The sequence below is a fragment of the Lottia gigantea genome (genome assembly GCF_000327385.1).
Source record: "Lottia gigantea unplaced genomic scaffold LOTGIsca_73, whole genome shotgun sequence".
Taxonomy (NCBI): Eukaryota; Metazoa; Mollusca; class Gastropoda; family Lottiidae; genus Lottia; species Lottia gigantea.
The window spans coordinates 826,682-844,598 of NW_008710453.1; the positions used below are offsets into that span (position 1 = coordinate 826,682).

General features: G+C 35.1%; 2 protein-coding genes across 2 annotated transcripts; one reads left to right on the forward strand and one right to left on the reverse strand.

The window, feature by feature from the left end:
* Nucleotides 1-82: 82 nt before the first annotated feature.
* LOTGIDRAFT_236022 (hypothetical protein) lies at nt 83-11,175 on the forward strand (the record flags this gene model as incomplete). The annotated part of the gene is made up of 3 exons (XM_009066115.1): nt 83-636; nt 2,793-2,797; nt 11,128-11,175. The coding sequence occupies exons 1-3, from the start codon at nt 174-176 to the stop codon at nt 11,173-11,175; spliced, it is 516 nt and encodes a 171-aa protein (XP_009064363.1). The 5' UTR covers nt 83-173.
* Nucleotides 11,176-11,583: 408 nt separating this feature from the next.
* On the reverse strand, nt 11,584-17,727 carry LOTGIDRAFT_168236 (hypothetical protein; the record flags this gene model as incomplete). Its single annotated transcript, XM_009066116.1, has 4 exons — nt 11,584-11,727; nt 15,302-15,456; nt 16,035-16,355; nt 17,650-17,727. Coding segments are annotated over 4 exons (698 nt in total), but the record flags the coding sequence as incomplete, so codon positions are not given.
* Nucleotides 17,728-17,917: the final 190 nt, after the last annotated feature.

Genomic DNA, 17,917 nt, shown 5'->3' on the forward strand with positions numbered 1-17,917 from the left:
TTTAAATAGAAAGTCCAAAAATAATATTTACACCAACCATGAATGTCGTATTAAAATTTTTCTTTACGGCAATACAGACCAGTTTATGGCAACACATTTGTTTCGTTTCTAACATTTTTCATCTGAAGTTTTACCTTGTTAATATCACGAAAAACTAATATTCACCTACCAAAATGAATATAAGATGTGCTCGACCCGAGGACTTAATGAACATGCAACACTGTAATTTACTATGTTTGCCAGAAAATTATCAAATGAAATACTATTTTTACCATGGTTTGTCATGGCCTCAATTGTCTTATGTTGGAGAAACGTCAGATGGGAATATAGTTGGCTATGTGCTGGCTAAAATGGAAGAGGATCCAGAAGATTCCATTCCACATGGTCACATCACATCTTTAGCTGTTAAACGTTCACACAGACGACTTGGTCTTGCCCAGAAACTGATGGACCAAGCCTCCCGGGCTATGGTGGAATGTTTTAAGGCTCATTATGTTTCTCTACATGTTCGTAAAAGTAACCGTGCTGCCCTTCATTTGTACACAAATACCCTAAAGTTCAAAATCAGTGAGATTGAACCAAAATATTACGCAGATGGGGAAGATGCCTATGCTATGAAGCGCCAACTACCAAAGAGTTATGATGATGACAACAATATAGAGCTGCACACTCCCAGTATGCCTACAGATGAATTAGATGCTTTACATATAGAGCCAGGAAAGCAGGATTTAGAAAAGGCTCAGACTGAACAAATTACAAATAACACTTCTTAATACAGATATTAAATTGTATATAGGACTTGTTTTTGTCTTTCCCGTAAAGGATTCATCTATTCATTGGAAAGATTGCTCTTTTATTTGGTATTGATGAAGCTTATAGCAAGCTTTTCAAAAATCATAGGTGAAGTCAATAACGGCATTGTACAAGTTTGATTGAGACAAATATAATACACTTCAAATTCCGTATACCACAACTAGAAGATAATCAAATCAAATTGGAAAGGATCAGACTCATGGTGTTTTAAGTGTTTGTCAATTTTGGTATAAATGAAAATATCTTGCTCATGCCAAAGTTATGGCTTATGAATATTGATGATCAAACTTAGACAAAATCATTAGGAATCTTGTATGTTATTTGCTTGTTTAATCTTTTAAACAAAAGGAATGTGTCCATGAACATTAAATTCTTTATATGTTTTCTAAATATTCTTTTCTGATTATCTTCTTGCATCTTTTTAAAGCAAGTGCAGTATCAGTTCTTATGACATGTGACGTATGTATAAAAAGCCAGTAATGGAGGCCCATATAGAGAGGTGTCTCTCAAAAGCCCAGAAGCCAACGGTTTTCAGATGGCCAGAGATAAAGTTTGAGTATTTAGAGGGCTTAATTTTCATTTCTAAATCAGACCTTTCACTGGCCTGAGATGGAAAGGGGCATACCCAATCGTCCACTCCCTAATATGCCACCCTTGAGTTCATAGAAATCTACTCTCTCCTTGTAATCCTTTAGTGAAGTCTACCGTTCTACTACAATTTTATGTCTCAAAGATTACCTTTCAGACACCACCCTAGCTCATACAGACAATTAATGCAAACCTAGAAGATGACCTATGTGTATATCTGCATAAATTCAAAGTCTGACTCACTGGTCTCCTTCTTCTAAGATCAAGTTTATCGGCACGAGTTGCACCCCTTTGTCGAAAAATGACGTTTTGTCTTAAGCCGTCCGTATCGTTCAGGGTGCACTTGTTGGCATTGGACACTTTTAATTGTTCCTTACAACGGAAGTTAACTTGTTCACAATGTCAAGCAAGTACGTACTTCGTCTTTATTCATGACTACGATAGCCACCTTTCATCTATCATAGAAGTTTGACATTTTTTGAAAGGCACATACTGGTAGAAAAATATGGTCACTTTGATATATAATTGTAAAGTAAATACACTTTTTATGGACCTAAATTTGGTGTGGTATTACTGGGACACTGGCAGTCAGAGGTCTGTGGTTCCTACCATTCCTTTAACCCTAAGAGTTTTATGATGCCACTATTTCAACAACTGCTAAAAATATATATAATTAATATATATAAAAAATTATATATAAAGAAACAACACACATTAACAAATAGAATATAATTTAATATATTTAAACAGTAAATATATAATCACAGAACAGCTTGGATTCATGCATGGTATCCATCGTGCCGTTGCTAAAAGAACATGGGATTCAGGATACAAACATATTCGGAAAAACTTTTCTAGACTAGACCAGTACTACAACAAAAATTTAATGATTCCCATGTTAGCTAAAAATAAAAAGAGGTAGAAAAAAAAACAAAGAACAGCGCTATACTGGTACATTTAGAAACGAAATACAGTCTAAGGTGTACATAGCCTAGATGTACAGGAAGTATAGTTTAGATGTACAAGACGTATAGCGTAGATGCACAGACCATGTGTATTAGATGTACATCACGTATAGCATACAAATTGATGTACAGGACGCATAACTCAGATTTACTGGACATATATCTTAGAATATTTAAGATGCACATGACGCATAGCGTAGATGTACAGGACGCATAGCTCAGATTCACAGGACATTAAGCCTAGAGATGTGGGTACATGGATCAACCAGAGAGATAAATAGCCCAGTTATACATTCAGTAAGCTACGGCTACCTCTGCTGTAATAAAATAACGTGTATAAATCGTCTAGCTTCCTATTTTCTAGCATAAGGCCATCACAAGTCAGAAGATCAGTCAATAACTATCACTTGTTTCTATCATTGTAAGGAATGGTAAGTTGGGCACGATAGTTAAAGCACTATTATTATTGTCATGGTTATTAATCTAAAGACAATTTTTAGTTATTCCTCAACAATTGCTGATAACCCTGGCATAAATTCAGGAGGTGGTGAACCAGGTGGTTCTGCTGGTGCTGAAGCTTTTCTTTTAGGCTTTAACCGAAAAGAGTTTCTGGATTTTGGATCGCGTCCCATCAATCTGAAATTCAAAGACAGATATTTGTGAGGGAACTTTCAATCTTGTAAGCTATAACCTACTCCCCAATGAAGATCTAGCAGTTGCCTCCAATTCATTCATAAGGAGTTTATCCAATCAGGTTTCTCGCTTTTATCTTGGTCATTGTCATCTATGTATAGCACTGTTGTGAATGTCATCCTTCTTTAGAAGTATTTTTGAGTTTAAAACATATAACCTACTTGCTAAATGATTCCTTCTTCCACAAAACAAAATATGAGAAAACCCAGGGCCGAGTTAAACCTTGACCTATTCTAATTTTATCTAGATGCGATCTTCTATTTAAATTCTGTTCTCGACGTTTTATCGCCCATTCTCTCTTATATTCTAGCTCCTGTCTCATTGCTTGTCTAGCTTCTTCTTCAAGTCTCTTTAACTGAAAAGGGTTAAATTAGGATTTCAGAACGGAACACTTTTCAAATGCAATAAGACTATTTTGCCGACAGCACACAAGTTTTCTTCAGTGGGATAGTAATCCAAGCTGAAACGTGGTTGTTTTGAAGGGGTTTTCTTTTCTCGTTTTTCTTAAAAGAACATCCCATATCAAAGTTCGAGCGTCATCTTGTTCGAGCTTCCAAATAAAATGTTTTGTTTTTTTTTTACAATTTTTTGGAAGTGAGAAAACAGATTTAACTCATAACTAACCTCGTCCAGTCTTTTTCTTTCTTCGTCTAATTTCATTTGTTCTTCTAATTCCTTCAATCGCTTTTCTTCTCTCAATCTTTCTTCTTCCAATAATAATGCTTGTCTACAAATAAATAGGAGAAATATTGAAATCTTCAAAATGAAGATAACTATGGCCAATATGGAAACACAAACAACTATCAAAATGACATCGGTTTCACCACTTCGGATCTTGTCTACCCACAAGCACGACTTCTCACCCTTTCGAGAGTAGTATGTGGTCACAATCAGCTTCAAAAGAAGTCCATCTGGTTGGAATTGACGATAACTGGTACTATCAAAGGACAACGCTCTATTATTTAACCTTCCCGTGATATGACTCAATAATAAGAGGCTTTTCGGAGGTCTAAAAACTTTTATACACAAAGCGATAGTGATCGAAATCCTTAAAAGATTACCGTAGTTTTTCTTCTTCTTGTCTGATTCGCTCTTCCTCTTCTTTAAGTTCTCTCTGTCTTCTCTCTGCTTCTTCTCTCTCTTCTATTAATCTTCGCATAGCCTCTTCTTCAGCCTACAATTATACACAAGATCGCCATCTGTTAGTGCTGTATTACTAAATTTTTATGACGTTGGCGTCGTGTAACACAAATTGACTGAAAACTGACTTTCAAATTGTAACCCATAAGTCATGTTCCAAAAGCCACCAAAGTCATACACTTGGGTAGATATGAAGAGAGTCAAATATCCATCCTTTGTCTTCCAATATAAAGTTATCGTTTCAGGCACAAATTGTCTTCACCTAATAGATTGACCCACAGGACAGTATTTTGGAATAGCATATTTTCACCCAGCTTGGCAGATACGTTGTCTACCGTATATGGCATCTGAAGAACTGAGAAGGACTTGTGAGGCCAGATATTTTCATAATTGAAACGGTACCATGGGCCATAATGAATACCCAAGGGAACAGTTCAATTATTTACACTAATACTGCTTACAGAAGGTTTCAAGTGATAGGCCTATCAGCAGATAATCACTCTTACCTCTTTTTCTAATTCTCTCATTCTGAGTTCCTCTTCTTCTAAAGCTACTTGTTGCTCCCTCAGTTCTTCCTGCAACAGAAAACAACACTTCGTCAGTTCAAATTTATTAATAAACCACGATGGTCAATCATCGCTTCACAATACAAGCCAATAATTTTAAAAATGTGACGTTACGATGACCTTTTTCCTGGTTCGACCATTCCTGGGATTCGAATCCATAACAACCAGTAATAGGATTCGATATCCAGTCGAGCCCTGATATTCCATGTATGAAGTGGATTGACAACTGACCTGTAACGCCTCATCTGCTATCCTCTCTTCCTCTTCGATCCTTCTCTCCTCCTCGGCGATTAGTTCACGTCTGGTCTCAATATCTCCAATTCTATCTAACATTTCCTTTTCTTTTTGCCTGGCAATTTCTCTCATCACCTTTTCTCGTTCTCGCCTCTCAATAGCTAGTTGTCGTTTTCTTTCCTGTTCAGCTTTTCTCCTAGCATCACGTTCTAGACGCTGCTTTTTCCTTATTTGTGCCAGCTGCTCTCTGGCTTCTTCTTCATTTTGTTTAATATGTGCTGCTTCTTCCTCTAGTTCTTGTTGTTCTTCCGCCAGTTCCTAAAATACCACCAACCATTAAAATCATAAGAGGGAAAATGACTTATACCATTCATAATTGCAAAATATACGTCAAAATCAACGAGTTAGATTTGAAAACAACCCATGTACTAACGTAGATCCTTCAAGAAAAAAATGAAGAACGGGTTTTTCTTACATGCTATATGGCTAATGGAGTCTTAACCAGAAGCAGTAGTAGCTCATTTGGGTTCTTTGCGGACTCGACATTGCACCAAGAAGATATTAATCTTTAGATGATACACCCTACGTTAATAGTTGAAAGTTGAAGCTTTTATTTATAGCTACTTGTCCACAGTACAATAATTTAAACTTGTACTCTACAGCTTAAAACATTTCATGATCAGAATTACATACTAAATCTATAACATTTTCAAGAGCTACGTTGTCTAAAGGTGTTTTAGACATAAAAACCCTCAGCAATACTGGTTTAAAATTGGATTGAATTTTTGGACTAGTACGTAAAGTAATATGAGCAACATAAAGGACCAGAGTCAAGATGAAAAACCGTACCTTAGCTTTTCTTTGAATCTCTTCTTCTTGTGCTCTTCTTAATTCTTCTCTTTGGGCTATTTTGTCTTGCAGTGCTTGCATTTCTTCTAGTCTTCTCTACAATATAAGAGAAAACATATACAATTCATCAAGTATAACGACGACTTCAGACATACTCATTCGATCATCAATGCATGGATGTTCTTAAGACCGAAACATTTGTCTCTATACCAGCCTCTGATAGATATTTGGATCAGACAACTGTCAAAATAACCATCAGAGGCTGGTATAGAGGCAGATGTTTTGGACTAGGATGTTCTTAAGCGTTGTGCTCTTAAAGGATGGAGTTTTGGGGAATTAAACTAAGGAACATTAACTTTATGAAATGAAACATTTTTCAAAAGGGACCAAAACATACTTTCTGCTTTCTGAGTTCGATTGGTATAGATTTTTCCTCAAATTTTTATAGTTTCGGTTTGTTGTTTTACAATTCCAGATTCATATTAACATCACAAATTTTCGCCCAGTCAGGCATATTTACTTCCGTTTTGCTGTTGATACTATCTTCTGTCCAAACTAAATATAATAAGTAACGAGTGACATACCAGTTTTTCAAGCTTTCGTTGTTGTCTTATTGAATCTCTCTCCTCTGCTATACTCTGCTTTCGATCTACCACAACTTCTACCGGTTTCTTCGGCCTCTTTTTACCTTTGCCACCCTTTCCTTTACCCTTGCCACCCTTCTTTTTCGGCTTTTCGTCTACCACTGGCTCGGTAGCTTCTTCTTCTGTACCGGTATTAAATATTTTAGATGATACTTCTTTTACACGACCCTAGAAAAAAGCATTTGGTTAGAAGTGGGGATAGTAGTAGTTAAACATGTCACTCTGGGAATATCAACCCATCCTATATGAATAGTTGATAATGTCTTTTTGGCTTTTTTATGAGCCAGTTTACTTTCTAATATCACTAGAAAGTATAAACTGGTATGGGTTTCAGGTGCAACGACATATTCAAAGCGCATAACCTTACAGTGTATGTGTTATGACATAATCGTAATGGGAAATAGGATACAAAAAAATATTAGAAAATCTGAAACTTTATAACCACATGAAATCAAAAAAGAAGGATTCGGCTCTCTACTGACATTGATAGGAAAACCAAAATGTCTTCACAATAAAATTAAAACTTTTTGCATTCGGGTGTTCCTGCCTATGTCCAATTTAAGGCACAGATTAAATATTGCAGTAGAGTACTACGTACCTCTAAGAGCTCTTGTGCCAATTTCAACTCTTGCTCAGTCAAACCTTCTTCGCCTTCATCAACAGCCATAGAAGATCCGGCCATTTCAGTATTCATAATGTCTTGCACTAAAAAAGGGTACGAATTTTCATTATGCTCTAACAATTGTAGCTTAGGGTCAAAACAGAAATATAAGAACATTATAAAATATGTTGCAGGTCAGGATTAGTAATATACCTTGGAAAAGTATTTAGAATGTGACAATCCAACGTCACATGTGCAACTCACATTGAACATTGAAGTCACACTGACTAGCGCTGTTCTTACAAAAAATCTCCTTGTTGCACACTCCACGGTATAGCCTGTATGAGAAAAGCAGGACACGATAGGATGAGATCAAGAGATCAAGAATTACGAATTTTCTTACTTTGAAGAAGTTCATTTTCCAGTTCTTCTGCTGATTTGGAAGCGCTTCGTCTAGTTAACATTTCTTCAAGATGCGACGGTAAGGCTGCGTCTTCTTCGGGAACTTCCAGCTTGGGTAACGGACCATCAGGGAAGAATCTTTGATTGGGATGAACCCATGGTTGGTCTTCACCTTCTTCATCAACAATTTCCTCATCCTCCTATAATAATGATACCATTCATATCCCATTTCAAGGAATTTTCGGGCCCCGCCTCAACCCAACATCTTAATTTGCAAATAATTTAGACCTTAAGATTTGTCTAAAATAAAATCCAAAGACACTTGCGAAGGAATCGTTAGGAATTTGATGCAGCTCATATTTCAAACTCTGTTACCAGGACTGACTCATCGAAGGTTAATCACATCCAAGGAGCAATTTGGTTTTGCGTAACTAGTGTTTGTGTCGGACGATTGAACAGTCCTGGCCTACACACTTACACAGTATACATGTAAAAGGTATTGATTCACTCCAGAGTTCACTTGCCTTAATTTCTTCTTCTACGGGAGCTATAGATGTTATATCTAATGCCTTTACATAAACTTTCTCAGGTTTCTTGGGTGCTCGTTTTCTTCTCAGCCTCCTCGCCTTCCGTTCCTTAAATATATAGATAATAACAATCTCAGCCAATTATAGAATAATAATTCAAATTACCTTACTTCGTTTTATCAACCTCAATAAATTTGGGAATAAGCTGATGAACCCCATTGAACAGCGACACCAGGTTCTTCAGAGTCACTAAATTTCACTGATCTTGAGCTCAAATCAAATGAAGCCTTTTGATTTCTATTCGAGAGCTAACATCTTAGAGATGCTAAAGCTCAATTTTGAGTTCAAGTATTTAATCAAGATTTAATTTGTTCAATAATTGCATTTTGGAACATTTCTTTGGGATGGTGTATTAAAAGTGCCTACAGGTGTAAATAGTGGTAGTTCAATTATCTAGCTACTCTAGTGCCCTCAGCAATCAAAATACAGGTCTATACTTACAGGTCCATCGTAATCTTGAGCTTCTCCATCCGACTCTTCTTCTCTTATAAACATAAAATCTTGTTCAGCTTTTTCAGCTTCCTTAGCTCGCTGAGCAAAATCATCTTCCATGTCGTCAAAATTATTAGTCGATTCAATATTCATCTCACTCAACATTCGAGCCCGTCTTCGTCTTTCTAAAACTTCCATGATGTCCTCTTCCGGTTCGTGTTTTCCAACAGATGCCGATCCCGTGGTAGAGTTATCCTTAACAAACACAAATGACAAACTCTCTTCACTTTCTTCAGGATCAGCTGTTGAGTCGGCTGTTTCGTGGGTGGCATCTGTACCCTTCTTAATGTCTTCTCCCACTGAATCCCCAGGAGTGACTTCTTCTCCTTCTTCTCTAGCTCCTTTGGCTTCATCTCTGACGCTACCCTCAGCATCAGCTTTATGAAACGGTTTATTGGCAATGGCGTCTTGGTCATCTTTAACCCCTGCAACACCTTCGCCCCCAATTGTATCATCTGCATCAGGTAGACTGTTGTCTTCCTTATCTGGTTTGTCATCCTCTGCTAGTCGGTTTCCTTCTTCTGTTTTAGAACCATTTAGTAGTTCTTCAGATTTACTATCTTCATCCTTAGCGTCGTCAACATTTTTTTCAGAATCGTCTGCAGGTTTCTGTTCTTCAGTTGGATCTTTAGTTTCTACTTCAGCAGTTTGTTCAATATCTTGGTCCGTGGAAGGAACGACTATTGGATTATAAAAAATACACCTTTAAAGGAACCCGAGAAGTCTTTTGCCAATGAACAATCAGCATGTATGATTAAACAAAATGTAGATTCTGTTGGTTGTCTCAAATAGCTAAAGAATCTTCCTGAAATTTCTAAAAGAAAACTGGTATTGATTCATAAGGGTGTCAGAAGTTAGGAGCAGTTTGGAATGAGCTTGGGAACACGAGCTGTGGAACATGAAACTCCTTAAAATGAAGATACGCTAGTGTCGACAATCCAAATAGATATAATTGATCAACATTACTTTTTGGTTGACATCGAGGTGAATCGAGAATCTAGAAATCAAAATTTAAACTCACCTGCTGGTTTCTTAGACCTAGCGTTCAATCTATGAAGTCTCGCTCTTCTGGGATCTTGTGGTGGTTTAGGTATACGTTGTTCTGGAAGAGGAAACACTGCCAGGGTTAGATTCATATGTTTCATATGCTACGTACACTCTTTTGGCCCAAGATGCCTCGGGAATCTCTACGTCCACATAGGTTCGGAATTTATGAACCAAAAATAAACGACTGTGGAAATGTGACAAGATGTATATAAACTAATTGTCTTTCATGTAACGACAATAACTGAAACTCACCTTGTACTTTATCTACAGCACTGTCCGGCTGACTAACAGTATCTTCTCCAGATTCAACCGTAGCGGAATCGTCATGGACTGGACTTTCATCATGCTGTTTCCCCGCTTGTGTAGCCAAGTCTGTAAAAACGATTAATCAATTTAATAATCAGTCATTTCCTAGAATTGATTATGGACTGAGTCAATGCAATTTTGGTCGTTCTTGTCGTTTTCTTTTATGTTAAATTCGTGATGGAGAAACTCATAATAAAATCAGCCTACATGACTTCAAATACGCGTGCCGAATAAGTCATTTTATTTAACTTTGACATTTTGCAGGTGCTACAGAAATCACGGCTCACTTACCTAGAGGTGTAATGCTCTGTTGCTGATCAACATCTGAAGAAACTATTCCACCATCTTTATTGGCCTTTGTTACAGAGTCAATACCTTGGGTGAGGTCTTCACCAGGGGCACCAGTTTTATCAGCAAGTATATCTTTGTCTTCTGTATTGTCGTAAGCAGTTTGGTTTTGGGTAATTTTGTCCGACATTCCTTCAAAATCAATAGCTTCTTTGACATGCAAACCTTGTCTGACTTCGTCTTCTGCCAGTTCCGTCAATTCATGGTCAATAAACGTTTTGAGGGGATGAGCGATATTTAATTCACCAATCTCCTCGGTCAGTCTTGAACTGTCAGCACTGCTACTACGAGCATCATCCAGAGAGCCGGATCTACCAGACAAACGGCTGCCTGATCGCGACTCGGCACTTCGTCTGCCTCCACTTCTATCAGACTTAGCAGACGATACACTTTTATATGTCGGGGGTAATCGCGTGATTGCGATCGGATGGGTATCTTGTGCATCTTCTGTTGTCGTTACTGGACTGATCCAACTTGCTTTACGTCTACGACCATGCTTGGAAGGTATTTCAGGTAATGTAACCGGGGACAAGCCAGAAAGCTTTCCTGACTCATCTTTGGAAAAATCAGTTGCTAAAACATAAGAAATTCTTCGGTTAAATATATATTGTCAAGGCATTATTTTACATCACAAGTTGTTGGCTCTTATTTAGCAGATGCTAACCACAAGAGAGTCAGCCAGAAGACCGTTAAATAAAAAATATTCATCAAAAGGAAATCGATAATTTTGGTTTGGTTATTATGGGGGAAATACTTTTGAACCACCAAATACAAAAATCCTTAGATAATGAATGAAGTTCTTACCAGAAGAATCAGCTCTACCAAGATATGTTGAAGATTTTATTGATGCAGCTAATGATTTACTGGATAGTATACGTTGTGCAGGACTCGTTCGACTAAAATCAGATTCATGTGAAATAAATGATAGCTAAATAAAGGCAGACAAATCGAGCAGTGTGCAATGAAAGAACTTTTTGTCAGGAGGGAGGTTTTGGGTTACTTTGATTCCATCAGTTTTTGGACTTATAGACGTCTTGATTGCAGAATTGACAGGTATGGTCCGATTATCTTGTAAGGGTGAAGATACATTACAATAATTTTGCCGATGAGTTACGCGGGATCGTGGACCCATTCAATTAATGTTCTACAGTTTCTAAATGGAATATATGGATTAGCTGGTTGTCCACATTCGTCAATCTGTGAAAATCTTCAAAAATATTTATAATTCTGTATTTGATGACGGTTTTACGGCGTAGGTTCTTCGAAATCCAGGGTAGTCTTGTCTAGCCAGTCTAGAATAATTGTTACCTCTGTGATAACGATGACGATTCTGGTTTTAATGAAGATTTCGACTTGCTTCTCCAGACGTCTTCTAATTCGTGTAATAAACTGCGTAGTTCTTGTGATCTTTGTCTTCTTGTTGTACTGTCACCGCCAGCATGTATTCTCTGACTGAAATGGAAGCAAATTTGAAATTAATGGAAATCATTTTATATGGTCATTCTGGCGAGTTGATGTGGGTGTGTGGGGGTGGGGGGTTCATGTTCCTTTAGCAACGGTACGGGCGTCGGGATGGGTGTTATTTACAACCTGATTGTCCACAATTGGAAATTCTTGTGTCACTATTTGAAACTTGTTAATCCTAGAAGATCTCAGCCGGAAATTACTGTAAAAGAAATGTATTGGGGTTTTGCGTCGAATGTTTCTGCCCTTGATTAGGCTAATGGAAAAGGCAAAGTTTCTTAAAAAATTATTCTGGAGATTTTTTTCATCGTTATATTGAATGAAATATAAAAAAAAATATGAATGAATGAATGAAATAAAAAGACGAAGGAATAAATGAATGAAACGGATTAAACAGCGAGTTATTAGGTTTATATAAATATGAACACAATATGTATTTAATATATTATTATATTTCAAATGAAAGGTATGAATTAACACACATTGATAACCCCTCTTACTTTTTTGTCTCTGTTGTAACCATAGCTACAAATAAACAAACTACCGTAATTCTTCAAATAAACTTCAAAAGTATTACAACTTATATGTTTACTTGATCTAGTTGGTCTGTACATGACATTCAATACTATCATGACTTGAGTTTTTTTACTTTATACAGCCAGGAATGAAAGAATTACAGCATCATACATAATTATTATTACTAATATTAACTGTCCGAATTGCAAGGGTATGTACGGTAATGTGCGAAATAGGTATATCGCAATAACATTCACTGTATGAATAGAAGGGTAATTTACTATTAAATATCTGTATATATCATGTCTGTTTAGTCAATACAGTATTTACCTATATGTTATATTAAATAACAGATATCAGTACATGCTAACACTATATCATAATTAGTTAACTTATGTCCTTATACAAATCACTTTGCTCGGCCGAATTCGATATTTTGCAAAACTTTCGATGAACATTTTATTTTTGATTTCCAGGATACGCTATTCGTCAGTCAAATAAAAAATACAGAGTCACAAAATAAAGAGCGTTTGTAAAGCAGTGGCTCAACTACCATAGGGACTGAAAAAATGCAGGATAGCTCTAACGGGGTCCCCTACCCCAAGAAAAAATGCAGGATAGCATATATATTATTAAAAAATCCCGGGGGAGGGGCCCCAACCGACTTAAGTCTACGCCCAACCCCCCCCCCCCCCCCCTCATCTTGTTTAGCCATTGTTACGATGGAATGACCATACCTTTAAAATGCCTCCCCTCCTTATAATTCATATTTTGTCATAATTTCTCCATATGTGGCATTAACTAGACAGAAACTATTGCCAGAGCCGTACCATTTTCGATTTCAAAATATAGCCTGCCATAATTATGAATGAAGCTAAAGTAACTTTTGATTGATTATTGATTGATGGTAGAAAACGAGTTGTTGATTGATTTTTAATGAATGGATAACGATATTGATTGGAACTTTGTGATGTAATTAAGTTTGCTGTCGTGATTTTAATTCTAATTCCTTCGTATTCATTCTTATCATCGTCATAGCATTCTTTGTCACTGTTATCATCTATATGAACAATTAAAGAGATAATAAAGAGGTTTTCCAAACTTTTCAACATTCCAATTTTCAATGCTAATAATCAATATGACCTTTTGATATCTGTAGCTCAATATGCAACTGCAATCATTTGCATAGTGTCAGATTTCGAAAACTCCACGACAAATTCGTCTGTGTTAGAAAATAAAGAAATAAGCATCTGCAGGCAACTGCGTGATTTTTCAGTAAGTTGTCGAAGCGCTCACGTCGCAACGACAAAATACAGCCACCGAATTCTTCCAGATGTCGTTAGCTGCTAGAAGTCGTTGAAAATTTAGCTGCCATCTAAATGCAAGTCGCATGTCGAACTGAGTCGACCCACATGTACCAAATAATACTTTTTGCATCAATTATGACATTAACATCTTCCGTACACATGACCTTGACCTCGTAAGCTGCTGGTTCTTATATGAAATTTGACATCTTTACACAATTCTATTTGACGATCAGAGTCAAATTGACGAATACAAATGTTCAACTATTTGAAAAAGTAAACAAAAGAACCTATAAAAATGTTTAAAGTATTGTTGGATATGTCTGAGGATCACTGACACCGCTAGTTTTCGAAGTCACTTAAAAATAATAATCTTTTATGTTATCTTATATAAAGGGTGCTATAAAGAAATGTTATCTATTGTTTAAGACGGTATATAAACAATAAGTTATAATTCATATTTGACCTACCCAACTACTTATTAATATGTGATAAACAGTGAACCTTTTAGTGGATTAATAATACACAGTTTAATGCTTGCAATAAACTACACTGTTTTATTATCAAACATGTTTCAACTTTGTATGTTTCAATTTTGTATGTTTCAATTTCTTTGATTTCTTTAACGTTTTTTATTTAAGTTTTGATTACAACTATTTTATCTAAAAATGAACGTTTTGTCAATGAATGAAGAACGATTAAGAAATTATTTCCATTTATAAATACGCGCTTTTAGGTATGAATGAAGAACGCTATATAGTTGTAACTGATGAAAACTATTAATTATAAAATGAAGAACGTTTTTAGTTATAAAAGAAGAACGCTATTAGTTATAAATGAAGAACGCTATTAGTTATAAAAGAAGAACGCTATTAGTTATAAAAGAAGAACGCTATTAGTTATAAAAGAAGAACGCTATTAGTTATAACTGGTGAAGGCTATTAATTATAAATGAAGAACGATTTTAGTTATAAATGAAGAACGCTTTTAGTTATAAAATGAAGAATGCTATTAGTTATAACTGATAAAGGCTATTAATTATGAATGAAGAACGATTTTAGTTAATGATGAACGCTATTAGTTATAAAAGAAGAACGTTTTTAGTTATAAAATGAAGAACGCTATTAGTTATAACTGATGAAGGCTATTAATTATGAATGAAGAACGATTTTAGTTAATGATGAACGCTATTAGTTATAAAAGAAGAACGCTATTAGTTATAAAAGAAGAACGCTATTAGTTATAAAAGAAGAACGTTTTTAGTTATATATAAAGAATGTTTAATTTGTAAATGACGAATGTTTTGTTGGTAAATTAAAAATTATGTTTATTTTTAAACGAAGAATGTTATTTATTTATAAATGAAGAATAATTTATTTGTAAATGTAGAATTATCTTTTGTAGAAGAACGATTTATCAATAAATGAAGAACGCTTGTATATATAAATGAAGAATGTTTTATTGGTAAATGTAGAATTAATTAATCTTCTAATGAAGACCGTTTTATCTATAAATGAAGAACGCTTTTATTTCCAAATGGAGATTGTTTTAATAGTAAATGGAGAATTAATTTATCTTCTTAATATGAAGAACGTTATTAGATTATAAACGAAGACTGTTTTATTTACAAATGAAGATCATTTATTTTGTACGTGAAGAATTGTTTTATTTGTAAATGAAGAACGTTTACACGTTTACATTTCCTAAGAATGTTAAGGGAAGGCAATTATAAGTTATCTTACCTGGCTCGTGTTTTTAGATCTCTAAGATAGAAATTGATATCAGCCCCAGGTTTAGTACTAACATCAATATCTAGTCTGTCTAAATCATGTAAAAACTTTAAAAACCACTGGTTTTCTGGATCAGTGATGCTACATTTATCTTTTCTGTAGTACGACTGAAAAATTACAAAAATTAAACTTAGTAGATCAGTCTTTATCAATCTGAATAAGCAACATTAGTCTCTGCGAACGAACAATACAATGTTGTATGTATAATCGGTAGAACTGGAATACCTCTACCCGCATTATCTGGCGTCAGGTTTGTCCATATAGAAATGAAAAAACAAACAGTTCTCTAGCAATGTGCCCTTACAACGATGATCAGAGTATCGGTGCATAGAAAAAAAGATTATATAAGTAATCTACTACATTCGTTACAACTGGTACTATTTAGGGTGTCAGAGAGCAACACAAAGCTACCGGTACAAAGTTTTTTTTGGTAAATTTTCACATGTCGAAATACTAGTAGGTTTTATAAGAGACTTTCTCCTAAACATGCAGTTCAGAGGTTAAGATTTGTCGATTTTTTTTGTCCAGGTCGTTATATCTATCCACATCACCTGACCATTTAATTTTTTGCTTTGGATTTCATTTTTGTTGATGGAATTCCAGGATAGTGTATATTTTTGATACGAAAAGATCGAAAGGTGTGGAATCAACTATATTTTCAGATCCTACTTATGTTTATACTTACCAGGTCACCAAATTGTAAAGCTGATAAATAAAGCCTTTCAAGAGTATTCAATTTCAAGCTACGATCCAAAAGGCTTTCAACTTTCTTTTTATGGAGTACTTTTACGGACTCTTGAGTTCCTTCAATGTCCTCGTTAGGTGCCGTAAATAAGAGTAGAGCACCTTTTTTGGTTACATATGTTTTTGGCAGTTCAAGCTCTCCATCTTCCTTATGACTAGAGAATGATAAGTTTGTGTTAGAGCGAAACACTCTGGGCGATACTGTAACGCCATGTCTATGGATTGATCGACTTTGGTCCTCCGGGATGGTTGGTAGCTGGAGCTGTAAAAAAGACAAAACACACATATGATATGAAACATTTATTTTTCAGAAATAGTTGCTAAACTGCTAAATTGCTTGATTATTCTGCACATTTGAACAAACAAACCCAAAAGCCATCTCGGAGAAATATTCGTGTAAATCCATGCCGTAGACTGACATAATGAGGAAGATCTTCATTATATACAAAATCATTCTATCCTTCACTTCGAGTTTCCAAACTTGTGAATCCATGGGCACACCTTAGGCACAGTAGATCTTGATGAAGATTTACATTTTGCGGACATGATCACAATACAGATGGGCCTCAGTCAGGGAAAAATCACAACAAAACAATAAGAAACATTTCCTTTCAGAGACAGAAAAAATGATTATGTGATACTTAAAAGACTAGGATATCATTAGGAGATCATCCTAAGATTATCTATTCTGTAATGATTATCTGGTGATCAAGGATATGATTTGATCTACCTTCTGTGACTTTATGATTAATCTGGATTAGGATAGGTTATTGTTATTTATATCTATAATGTCGATAGCACCTTATATAATATTACTTCATAGATCCCCCTGGCTCAGCATGTGTTTGCGTATGATAATAAAAGCGATAAATATTTTACAAACAGTTTTACAGAGCCATGCAATTTCAAACTATATATTTGACCCACAAATTTAGAGAGCCATACAATTTTATGTTTTTGATGATACAATTTTACAGAACTATTTTTCTAATAGATTTACAGAGTCATACAATTTTAAAACTATTTATTTTACAGATTTAAAGTCATACAATTTCTAAATATTTAGAGAGCCCTACATTTAAAAGCTATATGACTTATAGATTTACAAATTCATATACTTCTAAAAATATTAGTCTTATAGCTTTATAGAGTCATACCATTTCAAACTATTTGTCTTAAATATTTGTAGTCATACAATTTCTGAATAGTTCTCTTTATAGAGTCATACAATTTCAAACTATTTGTCTTAAATATTTGTAGTCATACAATTTCTGAATAGTTTTTTTATAGAGTCATACAATTTCAAACTATTTGTCTTAAATATTTATAGTCAATTTCTAAATATTTAACTCTCAAAGATACAAAATATTCAGTTTCAAACTATTTGTCTTATAATTCCGTTTACAAAGTCAAGGAGCCATACAATTATTATTTCAAATCCCAAACTATTTTACTTATCTTCTCTTTATAGATAAATGACAGTACTAACAAGGTATGTCAATCAAGGAATTTCAATTTTTTTAAAAAAGTAATTTGAAATATAAACAAATACTTACTTCAGTTACTTCCCTGTCTGGATTTAACTCAATTTCTCCCGCCCATGTCCCATATCCCCGAGCTAACGGGCTGAACATGTCGCTTAAATAACAGTAAAACTAAACAGAATGTTTATCACATCATGATATAGGTTTTTAGTCCGATTTCACTTGTTGACAGCCTAATACAATGTCGTCTGCTCATAACCGTCGTTTACCATATCGTCGTGAAGAGACACATTGGTATGCGCCAATTTTGTCAATAATGATTTCATTGTTACCTTCTGAA